General features: G+C 38.8%; 2 protein-coding genes across 2 annotated transcripts; one reads left to right on the top strand and one right to left on the bottom strand.

Moving 5' to 3' along the window:
• Positions 1–2,068: 2,068 nt before the first annotated feature.
• Positions 2,069–9,820, bottom strand: LOC148698029 (ubiquitin C-terminal hydrolase 13-like). Its single transcript, XM_088691130.1, has 19 exons — positions 9,658–9,820; positions 9,433–9,552; positions 7,453–7,575; positions 7,105–7,182; positions 6,928–7,016; positions 6,721–6,829; positions 6,256–6,324; positions 6,073–6,180; positions 5,333–5,388; positions 5,020–5,197; positions 4,841–4,942; positions 4,690–4,761; positions 4,426–4,491; positions 3,722–3,787; positions 3,522–3,608; positions 3,283–3,399; positions 3,067–3,141; positions 2,838–2,924; positions 2,069–2,690 (listed from the first exon to the last, which is right to left on the bottom strand). The coding sequence occupies exons 1-19, from the start codon at positions 9,745–9,747 to the stop codon at positions 2,649–2,651; spliced, it is 1,734 nt and encodes a 577-aa protein (XP_088547256.1). The 5' UTR covers positions 9,748–9,820; the 3' UTR covers positions 2,069–2,648.
• A 747-nt stretch (positions 9,821–10,567) lies between these two features.
• LOC148698028 (uncharacterized) lies at positions 10,568–13,042 on the top strand. The gene has a single exon (XM_088690361.1). It carries the CDS (start codon positions 10,568–10,570, stop codon positions 13,040–13,042), a length of 2,475 nt encoding a protein of 824 aa, XP_088546487.1.
• Positions 13,043–16,191: the final 3,149 nt, after the last annotated feature.

The raw sequence follows: 16,191 nt of genomic DNA, 5'->3' as shown, positions 1-16,191 counted from the left end.
TAACCGCAGTTTATAATTTCATTCCCATTCCATAAATCATCATGACTTTAATAAATACTAAAATTTCCAACCACCATTATCATTGGCCAAAGGATTTTAAAATTTCTAGCCATACTTATCATTGTCAAAACAATGATTTCACCACCATTTTCTTTTCATCTCCATCAATGACTAGTAGACTGAAAAAGATTGTAATATATCTGGCCAAAACACATCACACATTTTTTTTTCTTTTTTTTTTCCACCCAATTTCACATCCACTGGCCTTTTTCCACCCAAATCAACATGCACGAGCCTTTTCCAAGAAGGTAGAGTTCAATGAAGGAACAACTTTCATACCTGGGCTGAAGTCCAATTCGACCGAGAAAAGCCCTAATTTCACTCAATTCTGCCAGAACCCTAGAGTTTGGGTGTATTCAATTCGTCGCCTCGAGTGCCCCACTGCCCCAACCAAGGCTTAGGACATGTTCCTGGGTTCACAAGGAGTCTAACCATGGTGGTGCTCGACGGTGGTGGCTTCATAAACGAGAGATCGCAGACACGGACCCATCGCACCACCGGTGCAGGTTTCACTAAATAAAAGCATATTTCCATCGAAATTGGGATGAAATTGGTGAACAGGTCGATTGGTGTCGAAGGGAAGGTTATTTTCCCATCATCAACGGTGGCTGAAATCCGAAACAATGGTCAGGTCGGGTCAGTAGGTTGAAGGAAGGTCTGGTTTCCTCCTTTCTCCCCTTCTCTCATTTCCCTCCCTTCTCCCCCCTTCATTGGTCCATGTCTCTCCCTTTTTTGTCCTTTCTTTTCCATCACAGCCGTCCATTTCCTTCATTTCTTTTCTTTTCTTCTCATCTCAGCCACACATGTGGTAGAAACTCAGTGCTCCAGATTTTCTAGAGCCTTCTAAAGGGGTTAAATTTACAATTATGTCCCCGACTTTAAATGCTAATAGCTCATTCGTTATAATTCCGTTTCATGAACAGTTTGCGCCTATACGTTCGTGAGATCGAACTCTATCCAAATATTTCAAGAAACATGATAAAATATGTCCTCGTAAGATTTCACTTAACCGCCTAGGAGCACTTCTGCCATTTCCACTTAATCGATAGATTTTACAACGTAAATTATAATAATTTATGGTAACAAAATTTTAAAATTCCTCAATAAAATTTTCATAACCATAAATTGATTTATTTTTTATTTTCTCCACATATTCATAATTATGAATATCTTATTCATGTATTTAAATTTACAGGGTATTACAAGAACCCTTTAGTAAATTCATTTGAGTAAATAACACTTAGAAAACGACTCAAAAGACATGTTTCAAATTATTCTCTATATTTCTACATTTATTCTAACACCACGGAGCCAAATCTAATGACTCACAGTCACAAAAAAAAAAGGACACAAGGAAGCATGTGTGGTAGATAAATGATGTTTAAGGCGTGTTTGTTTGGCCTCGCTAAGTTTCACTGGACTAAATTGGCTTGGCAAGAATTCCTAGTACGTGTTTGGTGTGAGCACGGACTAACTTTAATGCGGCTAAGTTGGACTTGTGTGGATTAAAAGCTTCGCTTGTATGGTAGATATAATAGAACACGAAGAAAAAATCTTGGGCAACTATTTTTCGTTTTCATTACTCCAGATATTAGGAAATGGGAAAGTTAAGTTGAGAAATCTATTGGATTGGAATTGAAACTAATGTTCCCGATATGAATTGCCTGATAAGCTGGTGGTTGTGGTGGTAGGGCGGTGGCGGCGGCAACATCATGGTGCAAGAGATGGTGGTGGATGGAGCTGGTGATGGTGACGGACATAGAAAGGCGGATGTAATAGCAGGTAGAAATGTAATTTGGAAATTGGAAGATTTGTAAGAATTAAAGTTCAAATTTGTCAATTCTTATGAACCCATACATGAGAATTGGTATATTTTGATTTCAATTTTTGTCTTTCGTCTAAATTTCAAGTTTAAATCCCTCGTTCAAACGTGAGGTTAGCGGATAAATCAACAAACGATGCCGGTTCCTGGATTCAGAAGAGGTTGCTACAAGCAAAACAGAAGCTGTTGCAGAACATCAGAACAAGGCTTCCATAACGAAAAAACAGGGTAGAGACCTACTGCCCTCAATTCACCGGCAGTGCCTGGAAAATCTGTTTTACAAAAGTCCAGAAACATGTTTGGGAACTGACTAATCACGCACAACACCACCCCTGTCCACCTCGCTACCTAAACTGAACAGAAACGCGAAGAGAAACACGCAAAAAGCTAACTTGAGTGACACCAAACTGTACCTGTATACATTCACTAGTTCAAAAATCTTGTTTATTTACTGTCAAAAGTTTTACATTGAACTGATGGTGAAGTCCATTGCCACGACACCAAAAGACGAACCGCCTGTGTCTAAAACTGCAGTTAAGATCAATGCTTGCAGACACTGATTTACGAAGAGTCGTCCCCAACAACTCCGGAAAAAGAATTAAATAGCTAACAAATCTGCCTACCGAGCCTTGCCTGACACCTTTTCAAAAGCTAATATCACTGGATGGCTGCACAATCACCCTTCACCGATTCCCACTTTCACCGCCACATGATGTGAAGAATTTACCAACGCATCTCTGGAGTGATTCATTCATCCAACAATTTCCTAGTTGTAAATTTTTACTGGCTTTTCAAACGTATGACGATTCTGCAAAAGAACAAATTGTAAAAATGGCAGTCATCAACAGGCAAGCCAACGCACAAACATATTTGAGCAAATATATAATCTACTAGTTTCAATTTCAAAGAAAAATGGTTACATAGAAGACGGACAAAACAAAACTACGCATCTCACCTGATTAGCTGCATAAGATCTTTTAGGAGCACTGTCACAGTGCTCCAGCCCAAGATATTGCTCCCAAGCACCGTAGACATCTCTTCTCTATATAGGATGGCAAATGAAAAGCAATCAATGAAAATAAAATCTTAAATTAGAAACAACTACAAAAGTAATAAACTTCTACTTCTAAGGATTTCCATATCTATAGTAAGATGTTTACTGATTTTCCATTTCTAATACACACCTGAAATCGACTAGACACAATATCCGAGTCCTGAAGATATTCTGGGCGACCTAAGGAAAGAAACGCAAACTTCCACTGGCAAAGGAAACAAAATTAATTTGATGTTGTATCAGTAAAATACAACAATCCCATTTATTCATTTAAAACGAATGAGAATGTCTATATTTCTAATGAAATTATGAAAGTGCATGATGGTAATGAGAACTTAGGTTGCACCTTAGCAAACTCCTCATCTGCAACCTGTAATTTCTTTTGCACTCGAGCTTTAACTTCAGCCAAAGTTTCACCTTCATGTATGACCAAGAAAAAAGGTTCCCCAAAGTTTTGAATTTGCTGTGAAAGAAAGGACAAATTTGAGCATATGAGACACATCATATGATATTCGGTTTTGAAAGGCAAGCATATATCCGGAGGGGAAAAATAGCAGAACCGTGAAACTAAATCATTGCAATTACCATTTGGTTCTGAGCTGTGTCTTTAGTGAAATGGTACACATGAATTACACGATCATTAGGACCAAGATTTTTCTCTTCCTCAGGAACCTATGAATTGAAAGGAAATGAAAAAACATCAATTAGACACTCAAAACCTAAAAAACACAACCAATAACTAGAATTAAGACCCCATTGAGCATAAGCATGTGAGAGAGAGAGACCTCTTCAGCTCGCAATGTCCAGTATTGATCGTTTATGTTCTCAATCTTTTCACTGTGAGGAAAAACCTGCAGATATTGTACATCAAGATCAATTAGCAATAACAATAAAATTCAACTTGGTATTTATAAGTATTCTAACAGCCATATAGAGCGGAAATGTGGATAAACAGTAAGCCACAAATCTAAATAATCCCATTCTTCCAACTAGTTATATCACCATTTGGTTGAGGAAAGAACTAGGACAAAAGGAAAGGTAGATCTCAAAGAACCATGGCAAGCCCAAAAAGCAATTAACAGAATAGTGTCATGCCACACACAAATGTGCTAGGTTTTTATGGACTTGTGCTTTAGTTTACTCACTGTTGGATTTCATGTCCTCACCATACCCGTAGTGCTTGATGAATATAAATTTTGATGAAAAGCTATGACCATCGCAGAATTCATGATGTTGTACATTTGATAGGCACAAATATAAAAAAGCCAATTAACACTCAGCTCACATAACAGGGACAAAGAAAACAGCGCTTTCAAAGAGTGTTCTGAAAAATTGTATACAAATAAAACCGTATTATTTAATGCTATTGTATAATTTACTTTAGAAAGAATCTGTTGCAGACCAACATATATCAATCTGTCTTTCATTTATCTACTTCAGAGGTATGCTAGTCAGACCAGTAGTTTTCATTGGAAGATGAAGCTCAGACCTTGTAAATCTTGTGATAGAAAACTTCAAGCAGCCTAAGTTCTGCATCCGGATGAGACAATTCAACCTGCTCCACGATGGGATACACCAGTTAGAACCATAAAATCAGAGTAGTAAACTAAGCTATTAAACTATTAAGGTAAACCATCAACAAGATCAACAATAAAAGTGGGAAAAAATAAAGAGTTCCACACACTACTAGTAAATAGGAAGTTTCAATTGGTTGGATAGGATGATAGCGACACTAACAAGCCAAAAATGTCACCTTAGTTTTAAGATCATTAATTACATCCCCCACAGTGCTCTGTTTTGGCAGTCTTATGGTGTGAACAACCACCTGGTAAATGACAGAGATATGTCAGGAAATAATTAAAACTAACAAACCATAACTTTGTAGATCTCGTATGTGTACTCACTTCTTCCTTAGTAGCAAGATGGAATGCAACCTTCAGAGTTTTCAAACCTTGTAATTCAGGCAGAGGGATGTCCAACACTTCATAGTACAGTATATCTGAAGTCTGCCATTAGATTGTTGTAAGAGTTTTGATCTTCTAGGTATTAAAATAAATATCACCTGGGGCTGTGGAGTTATTACCTGATTGTAGTGGACCAGCATATCAGTCAAGTGGTCAACCCCACGATACTTAATTGGCTGGGGTTTGGGTTGTTGTGAGTAACAGTTGTGTGGTGTAAGCCTAAGTTTGGATGGATCGTCCAAACCAAGTTGTTGAGCTACTCGTTCCACAACATCATCATAGGTATGAAGTTTTGACCTTAAAACCAATATGAAAATTGTAATGACAAATAATTTTTAGATCATATACAGGATATTTAATGAACACAAATGCCGCATATTGTAAATAATGTAGATGAACATTAACCAATAATAATATTATAATATAACTTACAGTTCTAGGGAGAAATCATCTTCCTTGGGTTTCTCAAGGGATCGGAAGTGAACAACCTGTGATAGATCAGATGATAAAGACTTGGTGAAATCAGGGTACCTTTTTATGAGAAACAATATTTTATTATAAGTACACAATACTCACCTCCAAAATTCAGAAAATTGTGGCAAAAGAATATTTCACTAGCACAAGAATACATAATAAAGATATAGGATACGTTTATCTTAAATAATGCTCCTCAAGAATATTTATGATGAAGTAACTAGACATCGGACACAACAGTCATGAGAGAACATGGTCTGGTAATCTAAGATAATAAATAAAAGTCTTCCCAGAAATTAGGAAACATGACTATTCCATCTTGTTATACATGACAAAAGGACACCACCTGAAGTGCACCACAGTTAACTTCTTATATGGGTGGGTGAAACAACCCAATCATCCAGAAAATAAGCATGTATTTTAACTCCTTTATCTAGCAACATGACCAGGCACGAGATCAAGCTTCAGTAACAGTCTCACAAATTTCTTATATGGGTGGGTGAAACAACCCCATCATCCAGAAAACAAGCATGTATTTTAACTCCTTTTTCTAGCAACTTGACCAGGCACAAGATCAAGCTTCAGCAACAGTCTCACAGCTATGTCAAAAGTCTGTTCTCATTTGACCACCAATTCAAATAAAGCACCAACGGAATAGTAGTTTCCAATGCGTAGTTTTAAGTTTCAGGAAGTCTTACTTGACGGTTGCGCACATATTCCAGAAAAGATGGGACATCAGGATAGCGGAGATGTTCACTTTCAACTGAAGTTGGCTTCTGAAAGCAGACAATGTCTCCATCCTCAAGCTGCATACAACGACAAGAAGTTCAAATACTGACAAGCAAAAGTACTCATGAACACTGATAACATTTAGAAAATACCTGGCAGGCTCGAAATATGAATTTCTTATCAATGGGTTCACACATGACAGTGGGTTCAAACTTGATTTCCTGAGAATCAGAGCACCAGTAAGAAACCATGGTTGACGACTAATGAAAGAATCAAAATAAATCAACCGACACATATAATTAGAAATAAAAGAGACCACTAATCAAGCAGTTCTACACCAGACAAATTCAACTCAAGGTTCATGAACCTTGGATTCAACCGGCAAAGGCACAAGGTTTTGGGTACTTGTTTATGGATGAAACAAACAAATTATATTTGTTATGAGAGAACCCGAAATTTCTTCAACTAGACATGGTTACTGTCATGAACTGACTAATGTGCCATCCTTGCCAGCTAAATTGCAAGTTTCATAGTCATAAGGACATATACAATGTAGTCCTAGAAGTTCCCTACAGAATGACACAAGGAACTGCCATAAGTTGTAATTGCATACAAACCTCATATAGGTCAATCTCTTCCTCGGGAGCATAGCCAGCCATTTCATTTAATTTTGACAAGATTTCAGCTGCCTTACCAGTACTCTTCACAAAAAGTCTTCCAACATATCTGACATTATGGAGAAAATACGCAAAAAACATAAACCTTCATATTCTTCAACAACTTATTAAGATTAAAATGTCAAAATAAATTTTAAAAAAATGTACCGCAGTTCTTCTTTTTCTGGATCATAAAGCTTAAAGAAAAGCAGGATATCATCCTTTGTTTTGTCAGGTGGAGCAATATGGTGTAAATCCTGAATAAAATTGCAGAAAATCAGAGAAAATGCTACAAAGAACATTCCATACAAGAATGACACAATGTTTAGTTGTAAATACAATTACCGGCCCAAGCTCTACTTCTAAGAATAACTTTAGTTCTGCATTATGAACCTTGTTTGATACCTCCCTCAACTGTCCAACCTACAATGATTGAAAGAAAGACTGAGCCACGCACATAGACTTCTATACAGAAACCAAAATAATAGGGCATCAGATATAATGCAACATAAGAGAACTGCTTCAATAACCCACAAGTAAAAGACAGATAGTATGACTTTTCATTTTCATTTTATAAATCGCACTATCTGAAAAGCATTAGCTTGTACATGCGAACGTAATCAGGAGCATTGAAGAAAAAGGAGGAAAAAATAAACTTAAAACATAGACATAGTAACAGCACAAGATAAGTACAGATTGTGTTTCCTCCATAGGCGTCAACGGACGGTTAGGACGATAAGTATGGTTTTGACGCTTTGCCCACAGCCAAAAACGCTGAAATTGCACTGGTATGCCAAACTCTTTTGCAACCTCCTCCTGAATGAATCATTATGGAAAAATATTAAGAAGCGCAGGAAGGAAACACAATCAACGTTAATTGAAGCACGTCACCACCAAAAAGAAAACACAAGAATATATAATAATTTAAATAAATTTCAGAATGGATATAATCACCATATGCTAGATACCTTGAAGTCCACTTACAATACTAGGCAAAAGGCATAAATCCCTTAGAATGATTCACTGAAATTTGACTCACATTAGCAGAAATTTTCACTGAGCCACCAGCCAGTTCACCAACAAATTTTTTAACCTACGATCCATGTAACCTACGATCTAGCAGGCATTCTCAAAATCTTTTACCTTTGATTTTTAAATCTCAACAGGGAAACAGAAATTTAAAAAAATGGGGATACAAATTGAGAAATCATAGTTGCAGAAATTTAAAAACAGCTGAGCACCTTACTCCCAAAACAAAGAAGTGTGTGCCAAGAAAATCCAGAAGAGCATGTATACATACCATTCAAGCCTCATTTGGCACATCCCAGATGATGCCAGGCTATTACAAGTGTTGATTGGGACTAAGTTAGAGGTACTTTAGCTACCTACACTTTCTCTTATGTTTTCTACTCGACTCTTGTTTTTTCATTTTATTTAGTTAGGCCTATTTTCGTACTTTTGTTATCCTTGGGTTTTCTTAGGTTTAGGTTCTATAAATTTCCAATTGCAATCCCTTTGAGAGGATATGGATGACTGAATAAAGTTACAGCAGTTTTCCTTCCAATATTTCTTCAGTGCTACCGGCCACTAAGTGCAACAGTGTTTGGACAGTTGGATTTTAAGACTGGTCAACAAAATTAAGCCGTGGATTAAATCTGACGGTCAAAACCCTTGTTACACTTAGTGACCAGTTGCAGTGGAGGAAAATTGGTTTGCTTCTACCAGGATTGTGTGTTGAAACCTAAACCTAACCCTACATGCAAAGCCACCGGGAGTGTTCCTACAAATTTAAGCCCTGCATCATAAGTTTAACAATTACTCAATGGCATCAAATTTAAGCCACTCGGAGGAAAAATATAAATACCCACATCTCACCATGAAACTTAATCGAATTAATATATAAAAAAAGAAAAAAGAAAAAAAGAAACAAGGACCTGCCATCCCGAATCCATGGTGGAAACAAATAGAACATACTTTGGTATACCTATAAATATTTTGTTGCACAGGAATCCAGTGCTCAAAACCATGACATGATTATCAATGTTGAATGAACGCCAAATCTAATCAGACATTTGTTCTCTATGTATCACTTCAATTTCCAGTTGCCATAATATTATCATGTTTACTACTTTTCTAATTCCCTATAGCGCAGACTCTCAATAATACACACACACCCCCTCAATATTTTAGGTTTATATATACAAAGTCGGAGAATTTTCTTAAATAGGTAAGAAGCTGCCTCCATATTCCTCTGTGTATACTTCTGCTTCTGTAGAATGCTTACAGTTACTTAACCGCAACCATGGAAATAAAAATAAAATATGACACAAACAGGTCAGTTAAATGTTATGAGACAATGTAAGAAGACTTGAAAGCATCAAGAGCTCTATCCTCTGCTTGTACCTTACATTCAACCGACAAAGGTGGGAAACAGAGCCTGCTTTCTTTAAGAAAAAAGGAGAACAATCCACAAGTAATAACTCTAGCCTTTCGAGTTTTAATACACAAACTAATAACTTGCAGAACCAAAAGAGGACATAAGCGGTCATTAAAGCATAACATATTTAGCAGACAAATGGATAGTTGGAAACCAGCGGAAGGAGAGAGTTTTTTTCTTATAGACAGAAGAAAAAAATTTTAAATCAGGTGCAAGAAGCACCTTCTGAGTTGTACCTTAAAAATGTTAAAAGGGGTCTGCTTCTGAATACGAAAACTTCTAACTTTGTCATGATCCACAAGATCAAAATAAATATCCTTCCCAATTTGCTCCATGAGGTTCTCATCCCGAGCAACCTAGATGAATCATATACCTCATAAGTGTATTTAAACTAGAAACTTGTAAAAATTGACCACAGAGTCACTTGTTAATAAGGGAGACATTAGCAGCTGAACCCTGACCTTTATAATAGTGTACAGGTAAAAAGTATTATGAACTGAAAGTGGGTTACTTTGAACTAATAAGTTCTGAGATTTGCTGGAGAATTCCATCTCCGATCGATTATCGCTGCCGTCGAGATTGATCGTATCCGATCTCCATCGTCCGTCGGTCTCTGATTCCCTCTTGCCTCAGCGGCGGTGGATCTCCGGTTAGGCTTCGCCGTCCGGTTCATAATTTCGCGGTCTCCGACAACATTGATCTGTTGGAGAATTGAATCGATTTGGGTTTATTTTCAATTGGGTGTACTGGATTCGAAGAATTAGCGATAAAGATCGATTCTTTTGATCTTAAGGTGCTTAATCCAGATCTTGGGATAGTGGAGTGGAAAAAAGTTACTGCTCGGATCTTCTTTGCATGTCGATTGGAAATGCATCGCTAGGAAATTTGGTTTTCCTGGGATTGTGAGTGAGTAGGATACGGGATGAGTTGGCTGGGTTTCAGAGTCGCCGCGCTTCTGCTCTCTTCCTCCTCCATCTTCCGTAAACTCGGTCTTCGACTCGGATTGATCACTTGATCGCTCTCTCACCGAGTCCACCCACCAACTCGGATGAACTTTTCATCTGGGTTTTTTCCAATTTGTCTAAGTTCTGAGATCTGCTGAAGAATTGGATCGATTTGGGTTTAATTTCAATTGGGTGTCCTGGATTTGAAGAATTGGTGATAAAGATCGATTCTTTTGATCTTTGGGATTTTGGAGTGGAAAAAGTTACTGTGATCTTAGACATGCATAGATCATGTAGTGCTTGAACAAGTATTTTGAGCCATTGCTCACATCTGAGCAAATGGGAAGGCGGCAATGGAGTCAGAAGGAGAAACTGCCCTGAACCACAACAGAAACTGGTAAGGGGAGCAGCATTCTAGTGGGATAAGATGACCTACCGACATTTATCCAGGGATTACAAAGTAGAGCAAAAGGTATTCATCTTAGAGGTGGAAGATAAGTCTTTTGGTGAAAGGATTCTGTTAACAGAGAGAACTAGATACAGAGGGTACCAGATTTCTTTCGATTTGGGATGTGCTGCTTGGCTCATTGATCAGTTAAAGGAGGCGGTAGTTACAAACGGTCAGATAATTTTCAGAAAATATAGAGGTCATAATTATCAGTTTTGGGTTGAAAGATTCCACAACAAAAACGGGGATTTTCTTGTTCTGTCCAAATCAGAAAAGGATGGTTTTGTAAGGAATATCTTCGTTCCTAAAGGAAGTAACTTTTTCGGCTGGAGAAGTCTGGAGGAACTACTGTCTGAAATTCTCCGAGGGGGAAAGAGAGCCGGGGCTTCTCAGATGAATGTGAAGAGGGATGGAATTAAGCCTATGAGCAGCCACTCGGGGTTTGGCCCTCAGGTTTCTTATAGAGACGCAGTTCTTGGAGGCAAGATGTTGACAAATAGGGCATCCCTTCGAAACGTCAGAGAGGAAAGTTGGATCAAGAAAAACTGGAATATGAGAGATACTTCCACGGAATCCTATAGTTGGGGGAGTGTAATCGTTTGTGAGAGACTTGTGGTGCATCAGCCTTGGAGAGTTGTGGAGGCCTCACTTCAAAATCTGCTGGGAAAGAAAATTTGGCTTTCACCATTCCAATGCAACAAGGCTTTGTTTGTTTGTCAGAACGAAGAGGAAGCAACAAAAATTGCACAACTTGGAGTTCTAGCCATGAATAAGTTTCCAGATGTGGTGCTGTCTGGATGGTGGGACAGTATCAAATCAAATGACAGAAAGGTGGTTAGTTATGGTGGATGGGTTGCTCTGGAAGGTTTACCACCGCATCTTTGGACCAATGATTTTTTCCAAAAGATTGGCGATGCATGCGGTGGTCTGGTAGAAGTTGATCGTAGAACAGCTAACTTTGGTTTTTTGATTGAAGCAAAGTTAAAAATCAAACTCAACAACATTGGCTTTATTCCAGAGTTCGTAAATGTGGTAGATGGAGAATCAGTATTCAGGGTAAAAATACGTCAACTTTCGCCAGCAAAGAGACCTAATCTTTCGGCTGCAGATGGTGGAGTAACCACAATATCAAATGGCTCTTTGAAGACTAAATCGAAGTTACAAAGGATCACCGGAATAATTCCGGCGAAAGCAGATTTTCAACAGACTGCCCCTATTTCAGGGACACGTGTCTGTTTTCAGATTGGAGATTTTGATTGCCCTGTCAATGTTGGTTCTGAAAGAAAGCAAGGAGAAAGCATGGATGTGACAGAGAGTGTGCGGATTGAGAAGCCTGTAATTAATGACTCTACTCTTTCTGTAAGAAAGCAAGGTGAACAACAGAGAGTAGGAAAACTAACAGGAGCGGTGGAAATGACAGAAGCGGTGGTTTTCTCAGAAGGAGCAGAAAAGGCAGTTGCAGGGGATTATTTTAATAATTCAATAGAGAAAGGAAGTCAGAAAGAAGTGGTCTTTTCGGTTGTAGGCAAGGGCTTGGAGGTATGTGGGACAGTTGGTGGCGGTGGTTGGTTGACAAGAGGAAGCAGCACTTTAATGTATTCAACAGAGAACATTTCTCAATGTTCTTCGGCTATGAAAGCTCATCACAAGGGTGTTTCAAGTAAAACTCCAATGTGTTTCAATTTGAAGTTCCTTGGGAGATTTGGCGATTCTGATATTTGTGGAAAAAGACTGAAACTTGTTCTTCCAGACGAGTTCGGATCTTATCTGACTCCTTTAGAGAGGCCTAAACTGAAGGAAATTCAATCTCCCAATCTCACCTTCTTAATTAATGAGTGTGAACAGATGGATGAAAAGGAAAGTGATGTCGATGATGTTCCAATAAGGCCTTCGGGCAAGTTGATTGAAGAGGAATCATCGGAACAAAGGATGAGGTTGACAGAGGATCTTGGTCTGGATTATTCTCAATTATCAGATTTTGGTGAAGACGAATACATGTCACAATCATCAGTTTCAGAGGAGGAGTTTGGTGATTCTTCACAAGACGAAAAAGAAACCTTCGAGGTTTTAGATCGCTTTAACGATGTGTTTCACAATCTCTTCACTGATACAACAATGGAAACAAGGACGACGTTGGATGAGGTACATTCTCAGTCGCATCATATAGCAAATTTAGACATTGAGGAACAAGTTGAATACAAAGATACTGGAAAAAACAAGAAACTGTTAAAGTATAGCAGAAGGAAAAGGTCGGCTAGGGCATCAGTCAAACGTGAAGCACAAACTCGAACTACCAAATTCATGTCAAATATGAAAGTTTCTTTGGTGCCACTGAAAAGGTCTTTATTTCTTGAGAGGAATACTGGGAAAGTCGTTGCTAGCAAGCTTGTGGGTGGAAACAAGGCAGAAAAGAAAATTCAAGGGGGCATTGTCAGATTTAATGAAGATAATTAGTTGGAATGTGAGAGGATTGGGAAGTAGGAAGAAGAGGTTGATTTTGAAACAACAATTCAGGCGACTAAAGCCCGATATTATTATCTTACAAGAAACAAAGAAAGAATCAATTGACAGATCTCTTGTGGCTAGTGTTTGGGGAAGCAGATTTAAAGAGTGGATTTACGCCCCGGCTCAAGGAAGATCTGGGGGTATAGCTGTGATTTGGAACACCAAACACATCTCGGTTATTGAATCTTTGGTTGGAGGTTTCTCTGTCTCCATAAAAATTAAAGCCCTCAATGGGTTGGACTGGTGGTTATCTGGTGTCTATGGTCCCTGCAAAAATAGAGAGCGAAAGGAGTTCTGGGAAGAAATGGCTGGCCTTTACGGTATTTGTGGATCAAGATGGTGTGTAGGAGGAGATTTTAACGTGGTGAGATTTGTAAATGAGAAATCAAATGGGGGAAGAATGACTACAAGCATGAGGAATTTTAATGATTTCATCCAAGATACAGAACTTAAGGATTTGGAGTTGCTCAATGCTCAATTTACTTGGTCAAACTTCAGAGAAGAACCTGTGTGTCGGAGGTTAGACAGATTTTTGATCTCGGTAGGCTGTGAAGAGATTTTTCCAGAGGTAAGACAAATGGCTTTGGCAAGGGTCACTTCTGACCATTGTCCAATCCAACTAGATACTAACAAGGTGAAATGGGGGCCAAGTCCTTTCAGATTTGAAAACATGTGGCTACAGCACCCAGATTTCAGGAACAAGTTCAAACAATGGTGGCAATCTGAGCAGGTGGAGGGTTGGGAAGGTTATAAATTTTTGTACAAGTTAAAAGCTATCAAAAGAAAGTTGCAAAGATGGAGTAAGGAAAGTTTTGGTGATGTTGAGAAACAAATTAAGGATGCTGAGGCTAGCATAGAGGATTTAGATAGGAGAGAAGGGTTGGAAGGGCTAGATGTTGCTGCTAAAAGAAAGAAGGAAGAGTTACTTTTCCTTGTGGAAGATCTAGCTTATAAGGAAGAAGTGAAGTGGAGACAGAGAGGTAAAGTGGAATGGGCTAAAGAAGGGGACGGAAATACTAAATTTTTCCATAGAATAGCAAGTGGAAGAAGGAAGAGAAACTATATAGAAAGGTTGGAAGTGGATAATAGGGGAGTGGTAGAGGATGCAAAAGAGATAGAAAAACATATTGTTAACTTCTTCAAGTCCCTGTTTAGTAGTAACGAAGAGGTATGTTGGGGATTGGAAGGCATCAATTGGGCCTCAATAAGTGAATCTGAGGCAGCTTGGCTTGAGAGGCCTTTTGAGGAATCGGAAGTACAAAGAGCAGTCTTTGATTGTGGAAGGGATAAATCGCCAGGACCAGATGGTTATTCCTTGCAAATGTTTCAACACTGTTGGGAATTCTTGAAAGTGGATATTTTGAAGGTCATGGAGGAGTTCTTTGAGACCGGAATAATAAATGCGGTGACAAACGAAACATTTATTTGTCTAATTCCGAAAAAGTCAGATTCTTTGAAAGTGACGGACTATAGGCCTATAAGCCTAGTTACTGGTTTATACAAAATTGTGGCGAAAACCCTAGCTTCAAGATTAAGGGAGGTTATGGGCAGCACAATCTCTCCACATCAAGGAGCTTTTGTTAAAGGCCGACAAATTTTGGATGCCGTCCTTATTGCAAATGAGGTGGTAGAAGAGGTGAGGCAGAAGAAAGAGGAGGGATTGGTGTTTAAAATCGATTTTGAAAAGGCTTATGATCATGTAGAGTGGAGTTTTTTAGACGAAGTTTTACAAAGAAAAGGCTTTGGCATTAGATGGAGAAAATGGGTGCAGGGATGTCTAAATTCTGCAAATTTCTCCGTTTTGATAAATGGGAGGCCTAGGGGAAAATTTCATGCTTCAAGAGGTTTGAGACAAGGCGACCCACTGTCACCTTTTCTTTTTACCTTAGTAGTGGATGTCTTGAGTAGATTAATGGAGAAGGCTCAAGAGAATCAGCTGATCAAAGGTTTAGGCATTGGGCAAGAAAGGGTGGAGATCTCTCATCTTCAATTTGCTGATGATACTATTTTCTTCTTGGCGGACGATGAGGAAGTTTGGAACAGCTTATTAGAGGTGCTCAATTTATTTTGTACTGTTTCAGGGTTGAAAATCAACAAAGAAAAGTGTTCTTTGGCTGGAATAAACTCAGATTGTGAGAAATTAAAAAGGTTGGCAGATTCTTGGGGTTGTGAGGTGGGTAGTTGGCCAATAAAGTATTTGGGTCTTCCTCTTGGGGGCAGGCCAAGAGCACTTACGTTTTGGGATCCAGTGGTAGAAAAAATGGAAAAAAGACTTCAAAATTGGAAGAAGGCCTTCTTATCCAGAGGAGGCAGATTAACTTTGATTCAATCTGTTTTGGGAAGCTTGCCAATCTACTACATGTCCTTGTTCAAAATTCCTTGCGGGGTGATTGGACGCCTAGAAAAACTAATGAAAGGATTTCTTTGGGAGGGGGTGGAGGAAGGAAAGAAAAACCACCTGGTGAAATGGGAGATAGTTATTAAAAGTAAGGAGGAAGGGGGTTTAGGAGTAGGGAATTTGAGGAATCAGAATGAAGCGTTATTGGCTAAGTGGTTGTGGAGATTCCCAAAGGAACCAAATTCTCTCTGGCACAAGGTGATAAGAAGCAAGTATGGGCTGCAGGATAATGGGTGGAATGCAAATCCTCCAGTGCGGGGTTCAAGTCGAAGCCCCTGGAAAGATATTTCGTGCGGTCTCCAAGCATTTCTACAATGTTGCAAGTTTAAGGTGGGCAATGGGGAAAGGGTGAGGTGTTGGGAGGATGGTTGGTTGGAAGGGGGACCATTGAAAGAACAATTTCCTAGATTATTCTTGCTATCGAGAAGGCACAACCAGAACATCGCAAGTTTTGTGGATCTTTCTATCAATTCTTTGAGCTGGAATTTTGATTTCAGGAGAAATTTGAACGAAGTGGAGATAGAAGAGGCGGCTAGATTATTACAGAAAGTGGAAAATGTTCGATTGTCTCAATCAAGAGCGGATGATAGAAGGTGGAAACTGGAGTTATCAGGATTGTTTACCTGCAAATCCTATCGCTCTTTCTTGAGCAACAATGGGATTGTGCAACATTTTCCACCCTCTTCACAGATTTGGAAAT

Source organism: Pyrus communis, chromosome 3, assembly GCF_041283825.1.
Source record: "Pyrus communis isolate YQ-2024b chromosome 3, ASM4128382v1, whole genome shotgun sequence".
Lineage (NCBI taxonomy): Eukaryota > Viridiplantae > Streptophyta > Magnoliopsida > Rosales > Rosaceae > Pyrus > Pyrus communis.
The sequence above is the reverse complement of the archived record's forward strand: the minus strand, read 5'-3'. Positions and strand labels throughout refer to the sequence as shown.

Bases quoted from the DNA above. Each gene is read 5' to 3' on its own strand.
- LOC148698029 (XM_088691130.1), bottom strand. From the start codon at position 9,747: ATGGAATTCTCCAGCAAATCTCAGAACTTATTAGTTCAAAGTAACCCA. The intron at 5,389-6,072 runs GTAAGACTTCCT...GATCTATCACAG, and splicing joins AATATGTGCGCAACCGTCAA to GTTGTTCACTTCCGATCCCT. The intron at 4,762-4,840 runs GTGAGTACACAT...GTCATTTACCAG, and splicing joins ATCTTGCTACTAAGGAAGAA to GTGGTTGTTCACACCATAAG.
- LOC148698028 (XM_088690361.1), top strand. From the start codon at position 10,568: ATGACCTACCGACATTTATCCAGGGATTACAAAGTAGAGCAAAAGGTA.